The sequence below is a fragment of the Saccopteryx bilineata genome, chromosome 9 (genome assembly GCF_036850765.1).
Source record: "Saccopteryx bilineata isolate mSacBil1 chromosome 9, mSacBil1_pri_phased_curated, whole genome shotgun sequence".
NCBI classification, from domain to species: Eukaryota; Metazoa; Chordata; class Mammalia; order Chiroptera; family Emballonuridae; genus Saccopteryx; species Saccopteryx bilineata.
The window spans coordinates 33,959,390-33,974,585 of NC_089498.1; the positions used below are offsets into that span (position 1 = coordinate 33,959,390).

Sequence of the window (15,196 nt, forward strand, 5' to 3'; positions counted from 1 at the left end):
AAGACTGCTGTATCTAAAGACTCTTCCTATCCAGCCTTTCCTTCCTTCTCCTTGTCTGTCTTCCACAAGGGACAGCCCTATACCCTACTCCTGAGGCTCTAACAATTTCCTACCTGGGCGGGAAAGAATTGCTTCTCAGAGGACCTGAACTAACACTCCCAAATCTCAGATTCAATGGTTGTCAAGATCTTGCCATGTTTTCTTCACCTATTATTTTTTTTCTTTTTTTCCCTTCAAATATTTTTAAAGCAAATCCCATACAGCGTGTCATTTCACCTTTATGGATTTCAGCATACATCTCTCTTTTTTTTTTTTTTGTATTTTTCCGAAGCTGGAAACGGGGAGGCAGTCAGACAGACTCCTGCATGCGCCCGACCGGGATCCACCCGGCATGCCCACCAGGGGGCGATGCTCTTCCCATCTGGGGCATTGCTCTGTTGCAACCAGAGCCATTCTAGTGCCTGAGGCGGAGGCCACAGAGCCGTCCTCAGCACCCGGGCCAACTTTGCTCCAATGGAGCCTTGGCTGTGGGAGGGGAAGAGAGAGACAGAGAGGAAGGAGAGGGGGAGGGGTGGAGAAGCAGATGGGCACTTCTCCTGTGTGCCCTGGCCGGGAATCAAACCTGGGACTCCTGCATGACAGGCCAACACTCTACCACTGAGCTAACCGGCCAGGGCCAGCGTACATCTCTTAAGACAAAAAGTGGTATTTGCTAGCATCACCACAATGCTGCTAGCATGCTTGACACATTTACTGGTAAATAATTCCTTGGTATCCTCCAGGCCCTACTGGGACTCCCAGATTGTCTCAAAAGTGTCTTTTTATGGTACTGGTTTGATTGAATTTCCAAGTAAGATTCTAACTCTGCATTTGGCAAACCTATTTTTGTTTTTAGGTGAGAGAAGGGGAGATAGTGAGGCAGACTCCTGTATGCACCCCAACCAAAATCCACCTGGCAACCTTGTCTAAAGCCAATGCTTGAGTACCAAGCTATTTTTAACACCTGAGGCCGATGCACTTGAAACAACTGAGCTATCCTCAGCACCCAGAGCCATTTTTCATCAATCAAGCCACTGGTTGGGGCAGGGGAAAAGGAAGAGAAGGGAAAGAGGAAAGAAGGAAGAAATAGATGGATGCCTCTCCTTTGTGCCCTGACTGGGAATTGAACCTGGGAGGTCCATACGCCAGGTCAATATTCTATCCACTGAGCCACCGACCAGGGCTGACAAATCTATTTTTAAAAACCCAATCTGTCTTATATATAAGAGATGCAACATTCACCAAGTCATGATTTAGGCTTTCTTCTTTCAGTTTTCTCAGCCCTAAAATGTGGAAACCAATAAATTCCACCTTACTGGGTTTTGTGAGAGTTCAGGGAGGTCATTCGTTCATTCATTCATTCTTTCATTCAACAACTATTTACTGAGTGGCTGCCAAATGTCTGAAACTGTCAAAGGTGCTGGGAAAATATCAGTGAAAAAAGCCAAGTACCTGGCTTCATGGGCTTAGAATCTGCTGGAGGAGACAGGCAATGTCTACATAAGATAACTATACCATAGACCAGTGGTTCTCAAAGTGTGTGCCAGAGTGCACTGGTGAGCCCTAGAAGATTTCCAGGTGTGCCCAATGGTATTCCAGAGAAATATGTGCCTGTTGGGGACCAAAGAACAACAGGGTTTTTGGAGTTTAGATTTTTAGGGGACAGAAGTGTGGGGAATTGCCTGTAAGCTGACAGTCTGCCCAACCCCCCACCTCACTTGCCTGATTAGGTTGCAAAAGGCTGTTAAGCTGTGGTGCTGGATTATTTATACTACCCCCCCCCCCCCCCCCCCCGTTCCCTGGAAAGACTGGAGGCAGTTTCTTCTATCCTTTGTTTGGTGTAAAGTTAAGATGATATTAGGGTGGGAGTTTTCTGCACTCAACACAATTAAAAGTAAAAAGAGGAATTCTTCAATGTGTTGACGAGTAAATGAGAGTTTGCCTTTCAAATATATGCCCAAACATTGAAGAAATCGCTAGGACACATTGGGCTCATGTTTCTCATAAGCACAAGAATGAAAAAACACATTCGCACCGGGACCTGCCGAATTTACTAAATCTTACTAAGAATATATCTATATATATAAAAAGATAACTTTTTTGTCGTTTTTAAATTTTTTAACCCCTCTTTTTTATGAATTCTATAAAGCATAACAAAAAATGTAACATAAAAATGTTTTTTAATGTCAGAATAAACTTAATTTTGTCATTTTTATTTCATTTAATTACCATAAAAGCACACTTGGACTTTATAATTTTTTCTTTTAATATTTGACTTAATTATTATAATATATTTCTCAGAAATTTGTATATAGTGCGCCTACAATTATTTGTAGGATTTTAAATGCATTCTGACTTCAAAAAGTTTGAGAACCACAGCCATGACCATCAGCTAGGGATATGTTCCACGGAGGAAAATAAAGCAGATAATAAGGAATGTGGTGGGCAGTCATAATAGACAGAATAGTCAAGGAAATCCTCCCAGAAGAGGTGGCCATCAGAGGCCTGGGTGGGCATAGGGGACAGAAAGCCTTAGGCAGATGGAAGGGCACCTGCAGAGTGAGGTAGGAGCCTGCCAAGTGCCTTAGAGCTGTCATTCTCAAACTTCTTTGTGTGGGGTCTCCATATTTTTTTTTTTCAAAATTATTACTCACACCCGCCCTGGCCAGTTGCTCAATGGATAGAGCAGCGGTCCAGCATGCAGATGTCCTGGGTTCAGTCCTCAGTCAGGGCACACATGAGAGGTAACCATTTGCTTCTCTTCTCCTCCCTCTCTTCTCTCTCTCTTTCCCTTTCTCAGCCAGTGGCTCTATTGGTTAGAGCATAAGCCCGAGCACTGAGGATAGCTTGGTTGTTTTGAGTGTAAGTCTCAGGTTCTAAAAATAGCTCAGTTGATTTGAGTATCGCCCCAGATGGGGGTTGCTGGGTAGATCCCGGTTGGGGTGCATGTGGGTATCTGTCTCTCTAGCTCCCCTCCTCTCACTTAAAAACAAATTACGTATTACTGATACCCAAAAGCTTTTGTTTTTGTGAGATATCTACTGTTACTTCCCATTTAGGAAGGAAAACTGAGACATTTAGAAAATATGTATGACAATTTATTAATCATAAACTCATTGTATGTTAAGATATATAAAGCTTTTTTTTTTTTTTTTTTTTTTTTTTTTATTGCATTTTTCTGAAGTTGGAAACAGGGAGAGACAGTCAGACAGACTCCCGCATGCGCCCGACCGGGATCCACCCAGCAAGCCCACCACGGGGCGACGCTCTGCCCACCAGGGGGCGATGCTCTGCCCATCCTGGGCGTCGCCATGTTGCGACCAGAGCCACTCTAGCGCCTGGGGCAGAGGCCACAGAGCCATCCCCAGCGCCCGGGCCATCTTTGCTCCAATGGAGCCTCGGCTGCGGGAGGGGAAGAGAGAGACAGAGAGGAAGGCGCGGCGGAGGGGTAGAGAAGCAAATGGGCGCTTCTCCTGTGTGCCCTGGCTGGGAATCGAACCCGGGTCCTCCGCACGCTAGGCCGACGCTCTACCGCTGAGCCAACCGGCCAGGGCTATAAAGCATTTTTAATGAAAAATAACTTTTCCAAAACAAAAAGTACTTGGTGAGAAGAGTTGTATTGTTAATATTATTATGATTTTTGTAAAGCTCTTGAATGTCTGGAAAACATTTTCCTACTGGCTACTGAATCCAGTCTATAGTGATATGTTGTTTTGACTGAAATAAATGATGAAAATCCAGGCTCACACAGATAATACAGTTGGGGAAAGGAGGGAGAAATAGTTTCCTAAAAGCGTATTCCTCAAGAGAAATGGCTTTTTAAGATAATTGTGGATATTTTTCTTAGTTGCTGTGCCAAAAGAAGATCAATTTCTTTTTTTTTTTTTTTTTTTGTATTTTTCTGAAGCTGGAAACGGGGAGAGACAGTCAGACAGACTCCTGCATACGCCCGACCAGGATCCACCCGGCACGCCCACCAGGGGCGATGCTCTGCCCACCAGGGGGCGATGCTCTGCCCCTCCGGGGCGTCGCTCTGCTGCGACCAGAGCCACTCTAGCGCCTGGGGCAGAGGCCAAGGAGCCATCCCCAGCGCCCGGGCCATCTTTGCTCCAATGGAGGCTTGGCTGCGGGAGGGGAAGAGAGAGACAGAGAGGAAGGAGAGGGGGTGGAGAAGCAAATGGGCGCTTCTCCTATGTGCCCTGGCCGGGAATCGAACCCGGGTCCCCCGCACGCCAGGCCGACGCTCTACCGCTGAGCCAACCGGCCAGGGCCAAGAAGATCAATTTCTTAAGAAAAAATTGCAAAGTGGAGTGTAACATTGTATGAGTGAACTTTTTGTACTCTTTTCAATCAAAATCCATTGGTCTACCTTTTATGTTGAATGGACTTTTTACTCATACATGATTTTATAACATCCCACATCAGTCATTTGGAAAATATTTATTCACTAAGTTATGCATATCTTCCAAATGTTGAAACATTGCATTACTCATCTTTTTTTTTTTTTTAGTGAGGGGGGGGGATGGGAGGCGGACAGACAGACTCCCGCATGTGCCCAATTGGGATCCACCTGGCATGCCCAGCAGGGGTGATGCTCGGCCGATCTGGTGCACCCTCCGCTGCAACCAAAGCCATTCTAGTGCCTGAGGCACCTGAGGCGGAGGCCATGGAGCCATCCTCAGCGCTTGGCCAACTTTGCTTCAATGGAGCCTTGGCTGCAGAAGGGGAAGAGAGAGACAGAGATCAAGGAGAGGAGAAAAAGTGGAGACGCAGATGGGCACTTCATCTGTTTGCCCTGGCTGGGAATCAAACCTGGGACTTCCACACGCCAGGCTGACACTCTACCACTGAGCCAACTGGCCAGGGCCTCAATTACTCACTTAAAAAAATTTTATTTGTTACAATTACCACCAATCTCATCAGAAATTTTAAATATTGGGAAGCTGCCCGGATCACAGTGGTGGAGATGAGTTTTTCAAAATTCTAATTTTTTTTTGAAAGCTTAAATTTTATCATGGACAAGTAAATCTTGTCAAATGCACTGAGCCCTTCTTGTTCAAACATTACCTTCCTTCCCAGGAGTCTGGGAATAATAATGATAAATTCCACCATTTAGTAAGCTCTTGTTGTATGTTTGACTGCTTGCTAAGTTATTTACATACGTTATCTTGGTATTATACTTACTTTTGCTACATCTCTGCCAGGTATCTTTTCTCCATTTTATAGATGAGGAAATTGAGATCCATCGAGGTTAAGTAGTGGCCCAAAGTCACACAACAGTGGTATTCCTCTATACTACCAAAATTCTAGCAAAGAATTTTTCAGGTAGGACAGGCCTAATTGAAACATTATGCCTTCTTGGGGGGTAGGAATCAACTCCTTCTTGTCATTGATTTAGATGGGGGAAATATGGATCCCTTCTGACAAAGACATACTCATCAAAACTTAACTCAAATGTTACCTTTTGGGGAAAACTTACACCCTCCCTGTGCCATAATGAAAACACTGTTACCACTTCTTGAATGGTAGTTAAAAAGTGTTCAGAAAAAACTAAGAACTATATGATTCTATACATAGGTGGGACATAAAAATGAGACTCAGAGACATGGACAAGAGTGTGGTGGTTAGGAGGAGGGAGGAGAAGGAGGGGGTTGGGGAAGGGGAGGAGCACAAAGAAAACCAGTTAGAAGGTGAGGGAAGACAATTGGACTTTGGGTAATGGGAATGCAGCATAATCAAATGTCAAAATAGCCTGACCTGTGGTGGCGCAGTGGATGAAGCATCGACCTGGAAATGCTGAGGTCACCGGTTCGAAACCCTAGGCTTGCCTGGTCAAGGCACATATGGAAGTTGATGCTTCCAGCTCCTCCCCCCTTCTCTCTCTCTGTCTCTCCTCTCTCTCTCTCCCTCTCCTCTCTAAAATGAATAAATAAATAAAATTAAAAAAAATAACCTAGAGATGTTTGCTCTGAACATATGTGCCCTGATTTATCAATTTCATCCCATTAAAATTAATAATAAAAATAAATAAATAAAAAATAAAAAGGAAAAAAAAGTGTCAGGCGCAGTATTCCACATGCTAGACCCATAACTTCATTTCCTCTTGGCAACATGCTTGCAACAGTAGGAGGTATTAACCCTGTACTAATTTCCTATGGCTGCTGTAACAGATGACTACAAATTCCCTGGCTTAAACCAAAAACAAATTATTTATTTTACAGATCTGTAGGCCCCTGAGATTCACAATGTTCCTTCTGGAAGCTCTAGGAGAAAACCTGTTTTATTGCCTTTTCTAGATTCTAGAGGCTGTTTGCATTCCTTGGCCCTTCCCTCCATCTTCAAAGCCAGCAGCAGAGCATTTTCTTTTCTTTCTTTCTTTCTTTCTTTCTTTTTTTTTTTTTTTCAGAGACAGAGAGGGATAGACAGGGACAGACAGACAGGAACGGAGAGATGAGAAGCATCAATCATTAGTTTTTCGTTGCCCCATTGCAACACCTTAATTGTTCATTGATCGCCTTCTCATATATGCCTTGACCGCGGGCCTTCAGCAGAACGAGTAACCCCTTGCTGGAGCCAGTGATCCTGGGCTCAAGCTGGTGAGCTTTTGCTCAAACCAGATGAGCCCTCGCTCAAGCTGGCGACCTCGGGGTCTCGAACCTGGGTCTTCTGCATCCCAGTCTGACACTCTATCCACTGCGCCACCACTCGGTCAGGGCAGTAGAGCATTTTCATCTCTCTCTCTCTTTCCCCTTCTCCTCCCTCTCTTTCTTTTCCTCTCTCTCTCCCATCTGTTTCTGTTGTCATATCTTCTTGTCTGATTGACTCTCTTGCCTCCCTCTTATAAGGAACAGTCTCTCACATGAGCACAATATCATTATAACACTATGAAAATTACCAATAATTCAGTAAAATTATCTATATCCAAGCCATACTTAATTTTCTACAATTGTCAAAGAATAGTTACTAAACATACACACACACACACACACACACACACACACACACACACACTGGGGTCCATTTAAGATTCACATATTGTATTTGATTGTCTTTTTAGCTCTTCTGTTTTAGGACAATCTCGCTCCTGACATATTTTTCATAGTGTCTTTTTTTTTAAGATAAGGTGACCAACTTTTTTACAATGAAAAGGACAATAATAAATTGAAAACAATATCATAAATAAAAGAAACATTTTATTCATTGCAACCATAATACACTATAATATGATAAATGCATAATAAAACATTTGTAATATTTTATATTATAATTATGCTTACATGCCTATTAATTTTAAATAATAATGGTAAGAAAAAAGTACTCATTTAGATACAAATACGTCACATCACATGCAATGGATCGACTGCATTGATCAAATACAGACATTTACAGATTAGTCTTCCAATATCAAAAAGGAAGACATGTAGGAGGACACTTTTCGAGGGAGGATAGAATGTACAAAAGAAGGACTGTCCTCCCTAAAGGAGGATGATTGGTCACCTTATTTAAGACCAGGCTTCATGTCCAATAGAACGAAGGAATAAGTCTTTCGGTTGATCTCTGTGGCTTAGCACAGGGTCTGGCAATATTAGGCTCTCTGTAGGTGTTTGTTCATAATGGTTATGAATAATAATCACAGTAGCTAATTTTCACTGAGGGCTTGCTCTCTTTGCCAGTGTATCCACACTCATCTAATTTGATCTCACAGAAATCTTAGAAGACATTTTATTAGTTTCATTCATAGGTAAGGAAACCAAAAGCTTAGGAAAGAGAAGTAGCTTGCCTGAAATCACTCGGCAAGACACAGGACCAAACTAGATGGTAAACTGCATAATCAGAAAGGGGGCTCACTGTTTCTTGAACCAATGACCCCAAAGCGGGTCTGTTTGGATACACGCAGTACGTGTGTAATAGGTAACACTGAGTGTGCTTACTCTTTGCCAGGCCCCAAGAGCGTTTGTTTGTTTTTTAATATTCTCCAATTGCCTAGCAAAAGGCATGGCACAGAGTTAGCTGTCAATACTTGTGGAATGAATGAAAAGTGAAGAAGTGAATAAATGGATGAAAATGTGATCACCATAAACCAGGGGACATGTCCGGGTCTTCCGCGCTCATTTCGGAGACCCTAGGGTTCGGGAGTCCAGGGCCGATCTCAGGCTTCAGCTCCCGGGCACCGGACGTCCCAAGTCCCGCCCATCATCTAGGTGGCCTCCCGCCAGGTGAGAAGCCCAAGTTAGTGGCTGCTTTGGCGTCTTGATCTCTGTCCCCTGCCCTTTCCCCTTCCTGTACTGCGGCGGCACTCCGAAGACTCCTAGTTCTCTTCCAACAGGCCCGCATCCGCCCGAGAGCCGCGGGCTCAGAGTCCACCCAGCGCCAGCTCCCGCCGCGCACGCCCACCTGTCGGCCGCGCAAGCGCATTCCGCTCCCAGCGCGCCCGGCCTCCCCGCGCCCCGCGGTGCGCGGTCAGTGCGCAGGCGCGGCGGCCGATGCGAGTGTGTATGTGCGGGCGAGAAGATGGCGGCGGCGGGGGAGACGGCGTGAGGAGTCGGGCGAGCAACGAGGCTCATTGAAACGGGCCAACATGGCCCTTCGTGGCCCACAGGTAGCTGCTGGCTCGTGCCTTCGGCAAGAAGGGACCCAGAGCTGCGGGCGGGTGGGTGGGCACTGGGGCGGGAGGCGGGCGGGCGCCCGCACCCCGGCCCCGAGCGAGCGTGTGGGAGTGGGGGAGGGCGCCGGGACACGCTGCCCGGGACTAGGCCCCAGCCTCCCGCCGCTTCCGCGCCTCGGTCGCCCGCAGTCGCGGTCTGCCCCGCGCTGGAGCCCGCTGGCCCCCTGTCTCGAGGAAGCGGCGGAGAGGGGATGCTGGGGTCCGCTTGGAGAGGGCGTGGAGGGCGCGAAGGGGTTAATCTCCCGGGCTGGACCGCGCCGACTGTGGAAATGGGACTCTTGTCGCCCCGAGAGGCAGCCTGGGGGTTTCGGGGGGCTCTTCGGGGCAGCAGAGCCATCCAAGCACTCCGGAGCCTCTCTGTCCGGAGCGAGCCACTAGGATTTGGGGGCGCCTCATCTCCCCCATGTCTCCATAGGTTGCTCTCTCAGCTTGAAATGACCATGGAGGATTGTTTGGTTTTCTGTATTTTAGACTGAAGTCGTTAAGGAGCAGCCTTAGGTTACTGTTGCAAAGAAAACTCGAAATAAGTCGCTAGGGTCATGCTTTCACTTGCATTTGAGTGACATTTTTGCACGAATCCATCACAGCCTGGCTGACACTAATGCACTGTGTCACAACGGTATCCAAAGCTTGGGGGACGTTTATAATAACCCACAGTGGAAAGAAAGTAAAATTCACCTTTCGATTTGGGGCAGATGTATGTGTCGAGTTGAACTTGTATCACACTGTACTCCCTCCCTCGCCCCCCTCATTACAAATACTCTGGATAAAAATCGGCATGTGGTATTATTTGTCAAGCTTGCTGTAGACTCTTCTGGTATGTTAACATCTAATCTGTAGAAATTATTGCACTTTTATACCATCTCATTGTGTTTTTGTATTAAATATGGGGAAATGAAACAAAGTAGCTGTTTGGTTAACTAGTGGCTGGTAAATCCTAACCCTTTATTAAGCTGTTGGTTTTTGTTGCCCTTTTTGGAAATGGAGTCGACTTTAATAACTTGTAATTAATGCGTGTTGTGGAATTGAAAACGTGAAAACCTTTTTAAAAATTAGATCTTTACAGGGAGGTGCAATTTCATGAAATTTTTGGTACTTTAGTTTGAACTAGAAGTTTACTCTTTTTGTTCACAAATATATGTACTTCCAGTACAGTTCTTTGTACGAAAAAGTGGCATAGTAGTTGAGTAATTTTTACAAATGTGTAATTTTGTAAATATTAAGAGACTTAGTATTTGCCTTTTTCTCATGTAAATAGATTATTAAAATAAGATGGACAGCCTGACCAGGCGATGGCGCAGTGGATAGAGCACGTGGGACTGGGATGGGGAGGACCCAGGTTCGAGACCCCGAGGTCGCCAGCTTGAGTGCGGGCTCATCTGGTTTGAGAAAAGCTCACCAGCTAAGACCCAAGGTCACCGGCTTGAGCAAGGAGTTACTCGGTCTACTGCAGCCCCACGGTTAAGGCACATGTGAGAAAGTAATCAATGAACAACTAAGTGCCGCAACGAAAAACTGATGGTTGATGCTTCTCATCTCTCTGCATTCCTGTCTGTCCCTATCTGTCCCTCTCTCTGACTCTCGCTTTGTCTCTGTTTAAAAAAAAAAAAAAAAAAAAAGATGGAGAGGTACAAGTGTCATTGTGAACTAATGTGTAATAGAATATTCAGTGATTTTGAAATGAAAAAAAAATACATGGTTAGGCACAATTCACTTCCATTATTATCAGTACCAGTAACAATGCAGAATTGATTTAAATGTTAATTAGTGGTGTTACTATGTAAACTTAATTGTAATAGTTTCATTCATTGTCTTAATACTGTATTTGTTTTATACAATATGACTTACACATTTTTAGATAATTACAGTGGGAAAAGTTAGCTGAGCATAAATGTTCGCAGTGCTTTGGGATTATTCTTTTAAAGTATGGTTAAACGATAGTAAATTTTACCGTGGAGAGGTTAGCAAAGGAAATAGTATGATTTCTCAATTTTTTTTTAAAGTATAGTAATGGAAACAAGTAATGAAATTATGTATGATGGGATTTAATGATTGAATTCTGCTTGAGTCAAGTTGAGCATTTTAATACATTTGTTTTATTCAGTTACCTGCTTCCCTAAGGGTCTTTTATCTTAAAGGCCATTCATTCATTCAACAAATATTGATTGAATGCTTAACCTGTGCTAAGCACCATGATGTGCATATTGCTGTGGGAGTGACAACCACAACCTAACAGTAAGGGTCCTGTTTCAAAATTGAATTAAGGTTACAGTTTTAAAACTTTGTATAGGTTATATCTTCCATATTGTTGATTAAATCTTATTTCCTTGCTTGACATGAAACAGTGCAAAACTTGGAAGCTTTTCTAATGCCAATAGCTTTCAATATTTTAACAAGTACAAATGATGAACTTTGACAATTGAAATGTAAGTATGTCTCTAATTAATGAATATTTGTTGTCATCAAGGAACTTATTAAATTATTTGGGATAATTAATTTGAACAGACCAGTTCTGTCTTAAACCAGAAGAAATTTTTGTGGTTGTTGAAGTCCTTTATGTGACATTCCCCACGATAATGCTTACCACACCCTATTTAGATACCATTGTGGCTGCTGCTGTTCTGGTGCTCTGCAGCAGGCTCACCCCAGTCTTTATATTACCTTGAAATAGTGGGGCCCCCACATTTTACACTGTGGGATTTCTTGAATCTAATTTTCAGCATATGGCAGTGTACTGTATTGTTGAATCTTTATATCTGACAACTGTATTAGTAATTCTTGAGACATTTTTTATTAGAGTCTCACATAGCAGCTGAAGTAACATTATTTGAATACAAGATTGTTGGAGATACCTTTTTTCCTTTGCATAGTGGCAGCAAAGTATTGAAACATGTCCTAAAGACTAATTACGTTATTAAAATTTGTGAGTTGCTGTTTGCTGTCTCAGTGGTTTTGCAGACCAGCAGTGCAGAGGAGCCAAATCCAGGGTGTGCTCACCCTCATGCTCTGGAGCCCATTTTGTTGGGACTACCATGTACTGAAATTACAGGGAATAATAAGTGGACCCACCTCATTCTAAATTTCTGTGTAGAGCAAAAGTTAGGATATGTATTCCAGGGCTTTTTTTTATGTGGAACTGACATGATTTAATAATGTTCACATAGGCAAATTTAAGAAGAAAAGGATTACAAAGCTTAATGCATAATACCAAGCCTAGTGGCACAATTTACTTTGTGCTTTGCTCAGAATGTAGTATTCAAGTAATTAAGAAAAGTTGTATCATTTCTACCTTTTTTATTTTTATTTTTGTGGGAGACAGAAAGACAGAGAGAGTGACACATAGGGACAGAAAGACAGGAAGGGAGAGAGATGAAAAGTATCAACTCATAATTGAGGCACTTTAGTTGTTCATTGATTGCTTTCTCATATGTACCTTAACCAGGGGGCTCCAGCTGAGCCAGTGACCCCTTGCTCAAGCCAGCGACCCTGCCCTCAAGCTGATGAGCTGGCAATCTTGGGGTTTCCATTCTGAGTCCTTTGTGCCCCAGGCTGATGCTGTATCCACTGCACCACCCCCTGATCAGGCTCATTTATACTTGAATTAGTTACTATTTGATTTATACTTGACTCATAGTTATTATTTGTTTGTTTTTGTGATTTTACAGATTTCAGACATGTAAGTACTTGCTAATAATGGATCTGGTTTTTCAAGTGGCACATGAAAGGTGGTTGTTGAGGATGTTTCTTACTGAAAATATACTAAGTATGAAAAATAGGAAGCGTTTGTTTTTGAATTTGTAATTAGCCTGTTACATTTCTGTTTACTGCCACACATACAAGAATCACTGTGGCAGAAAACAGATAAATCTGTTTGCAATGGAATTCACTGGCCTTGGGCCATTGGATTACTGTCATTTGTCACTTTAGTGCTATTTCAGCAGGGTAGATGTTCATTTCCAAAGACTTACATGTGCTTGGACTGCAGTTTTCCTGTTTGTTGAAGTGATCTACCAAAAAGCCTTTCTGTAACCATTTCTGTCTATACAGGCTGGATTAAGAATTTTTGTGGGCATAATAAAGGTAGCCCAAGGGGAGTGAATGTTCCTAGTATTTGTTTCAGGAATGAGAAATTGTAGAATCTATCATAAACCTTGATGTGGAGTCTTCAGAATGTAGACTTTTCATGAACTGGCTACTTTCTGACTATTTAAAAGTTCTTCAGCTATGACCTCTTTTTTAGCAGAAGACGTGAGAAACCAGTAGCTGCCAGCCAGTTCACTCCATTCTGCCCCTTATTTTGAAACATGCCATGCTGTGGTGGCCCTCGCCTGTGAATAGTGTAGGTGTGAGGAATAGAAGTAGAAGTGTCGTTTGAGGCTAGAAGAGAAAGGTAATGCAGAGAATTAAAGCATGTATTCCTAGACTCTTTTTTTTGTGGCTTAACTTGAGAATTGTTAGATGATAATATGTATGTAGAGTGTTGGTCCAGTGCCTGCCACCAAGTGTTTATGTGCAGCTACCTGTGGGCCACGAAGGGCCATGTTGGCCCGTTTCAATGAGCCTCGTTGCTCGCCCGACTCCTCACGCCTTGTGATTTACAGGCCTATCCCGTTTGGTTTTTGTCTATAGCTTTATTGGTTGTCATTCAGATCAATTCTCCATTTATTTTTCTGGTGTCAGCTCGAGGGCCATCTCCTAGCCTGCACTCTCTCAATTTAAGTGTCTCACAACTAGCACATTACAAATGAGAGTGCTTCATAATAGACAGGCTGGGGTCTCCAATGTTCTTCCTTCTTGATATTTACATCTAGCCTCTGTTTCCCCCCCACCTCATACCTGATGGTGGTACATTTTTGTATTTCCACTTATTTTTGTGAAGAAATGCTCCGTTTATTTGTGTTTACTGGATGCAGACAAATGGTAGGCCCTTATTCTTTTCTGGCAAAGTAGTCTTAAAAGTATCAAAAAATTCACCACATCTTCAAAGTTACATTCTTACCGGAACTACTGTAGAAAGAAAGTTTAAATGTTAATAGAATGTTAGACTTATCAGGTATGCTCTGCTGTAAAGATACAATGTAGGAAAGAAAACAGGCATTAAGGCTTGTGGACTGCATATTGGGGTAGAGAATCCCATGAATATTGTAGCCTCCCACCCCCACCCCAGCTGTAGTCCCTAGCTGAGATCCACTGGTTGCACTGGAAGTAGTGGGGATGGCTTGGACCATTTTCTCAATTTGCATTCCTCCTGTTGACAAAAATAGAAGCTTACCATTGTAAATGTTTGTGAAAATTACTCATTTTTATGTTAATGTATTGAGTAAAGCTGGATATTGGTATAAGCTACATTTTGCAAGTCATGGATCTAGAACTGTCCTGGAGCATTGAATATATGGTTCTGCATAGAAATTTTGAGTTGCCTTTTGGTCTAATGAAGTGTTAGAGTCTGCATTAATTGTTTTCACATAAACACAATAGTGTCCTTTGCCCTGGAAAAAAGCAGTGCATTTTTATTTTTATTATATTCATTTAAATTTAGTCAGGACCAATTAACTTGTGAATTTATTTGGTGCTCTGATAACTGTCAAGAGGATTTCTAATGTTCTTTTTCATTTGTGTTTCTCCTATTTTTAGACAGTTCATAACTCTAGACGAGAGAAGCAATGCCTCTCCTGAGAGACTTTCATCTTATTAAAATTATACTCTTCCCTATTCTTTCTGAAAATACCAATCTTTTTCCTTTTCATAGGGCATGTGGGAGCTTTGGAGGAATAGAAGAGAATTTGAAAATAAAGTTTAATTCTAGAGTTTTGGGAGATTTTTGCCCAATGTGGTAAAACAAAACAAAACTTAGGTTGATATTTTAAAATATGGTTAGATGACTGCTAAGATATATATTTATTTGAGACCTGGAGTAGGCCTTCTGGGTAGACCTGATAATTGAACAAAGAAGAACGTATTTGTTATAAAACACTAAGCATTGCAGTAACTGACAAGTGGAGAATGTTGTGTACTTTATAAATTGCATGGTTTATCAAGTGCCATGGTTGGTTTGACCCTGACAGCAACTTTATAACATATTGTTACCATTTTACATAAGTAGAGTGAGACTCAGAGGTTGTGACTTGAAGTCACATGGCCTTTTTTTTTTTTTTTTAATAGAGACAGAGAGAGTCGGAGAGAGGGATAGATAGGGACAGACAGACAGGAACGGAGAGAGATGAGAAGCATCAATCATTAGTTTTTCATTGTGACACCTTAGTTGTTCATTGATTGCTTTCTTATATGTGCCTTGACCATGGGGCTACAGCAGACCAAGTAACCCCTTGCTTGAGCCAGTGACCTTGGGTCCAAGCTGGTGAGCTTTGCTCAAACCAGATGAGCCCGCGCTCAAGCTGGAGACCTTGGGGTCCTCTGCATCCCAGTCCAGCGCTCTATCCACTGCGCTACCATCTGGTCAGGCAGTCACATGACTTTTAAAATGATCAGGGA

At 42.9% G+C, this 15,196-nt stretch overlaps 1 protein-coding gene across 4 annotated transcripts in view; it reads left to right on the forward strand.

The window, feature by feature from the left end:
- LOC136312691 (kelch-like protein 36) overlaps positions 1-15,196 on the forward strand; it is a 123,090-nt gene that overhangs the window by 38,795 nt on the left and 69,099 nt on the right. The window contains exon 1 of one of the 4 annotated variants that reach the window (XM_066242431.1): positions 8,516-8,638. The exons of the other annotated variants lie outside the window; for them this stretch is intronic. Coding sequence (XP_066098528.1) covers positions 8,618-8,638 — 21 coding nt within the window. The 5' untranslated portion in view covers positions 8,516-8,617. Of the gene's footprint in view, positions 1-8,515; positions 8,639-15,196 lie in introns of those variants that run through there. 4 annotated transcript variants of the gene reach the window in all.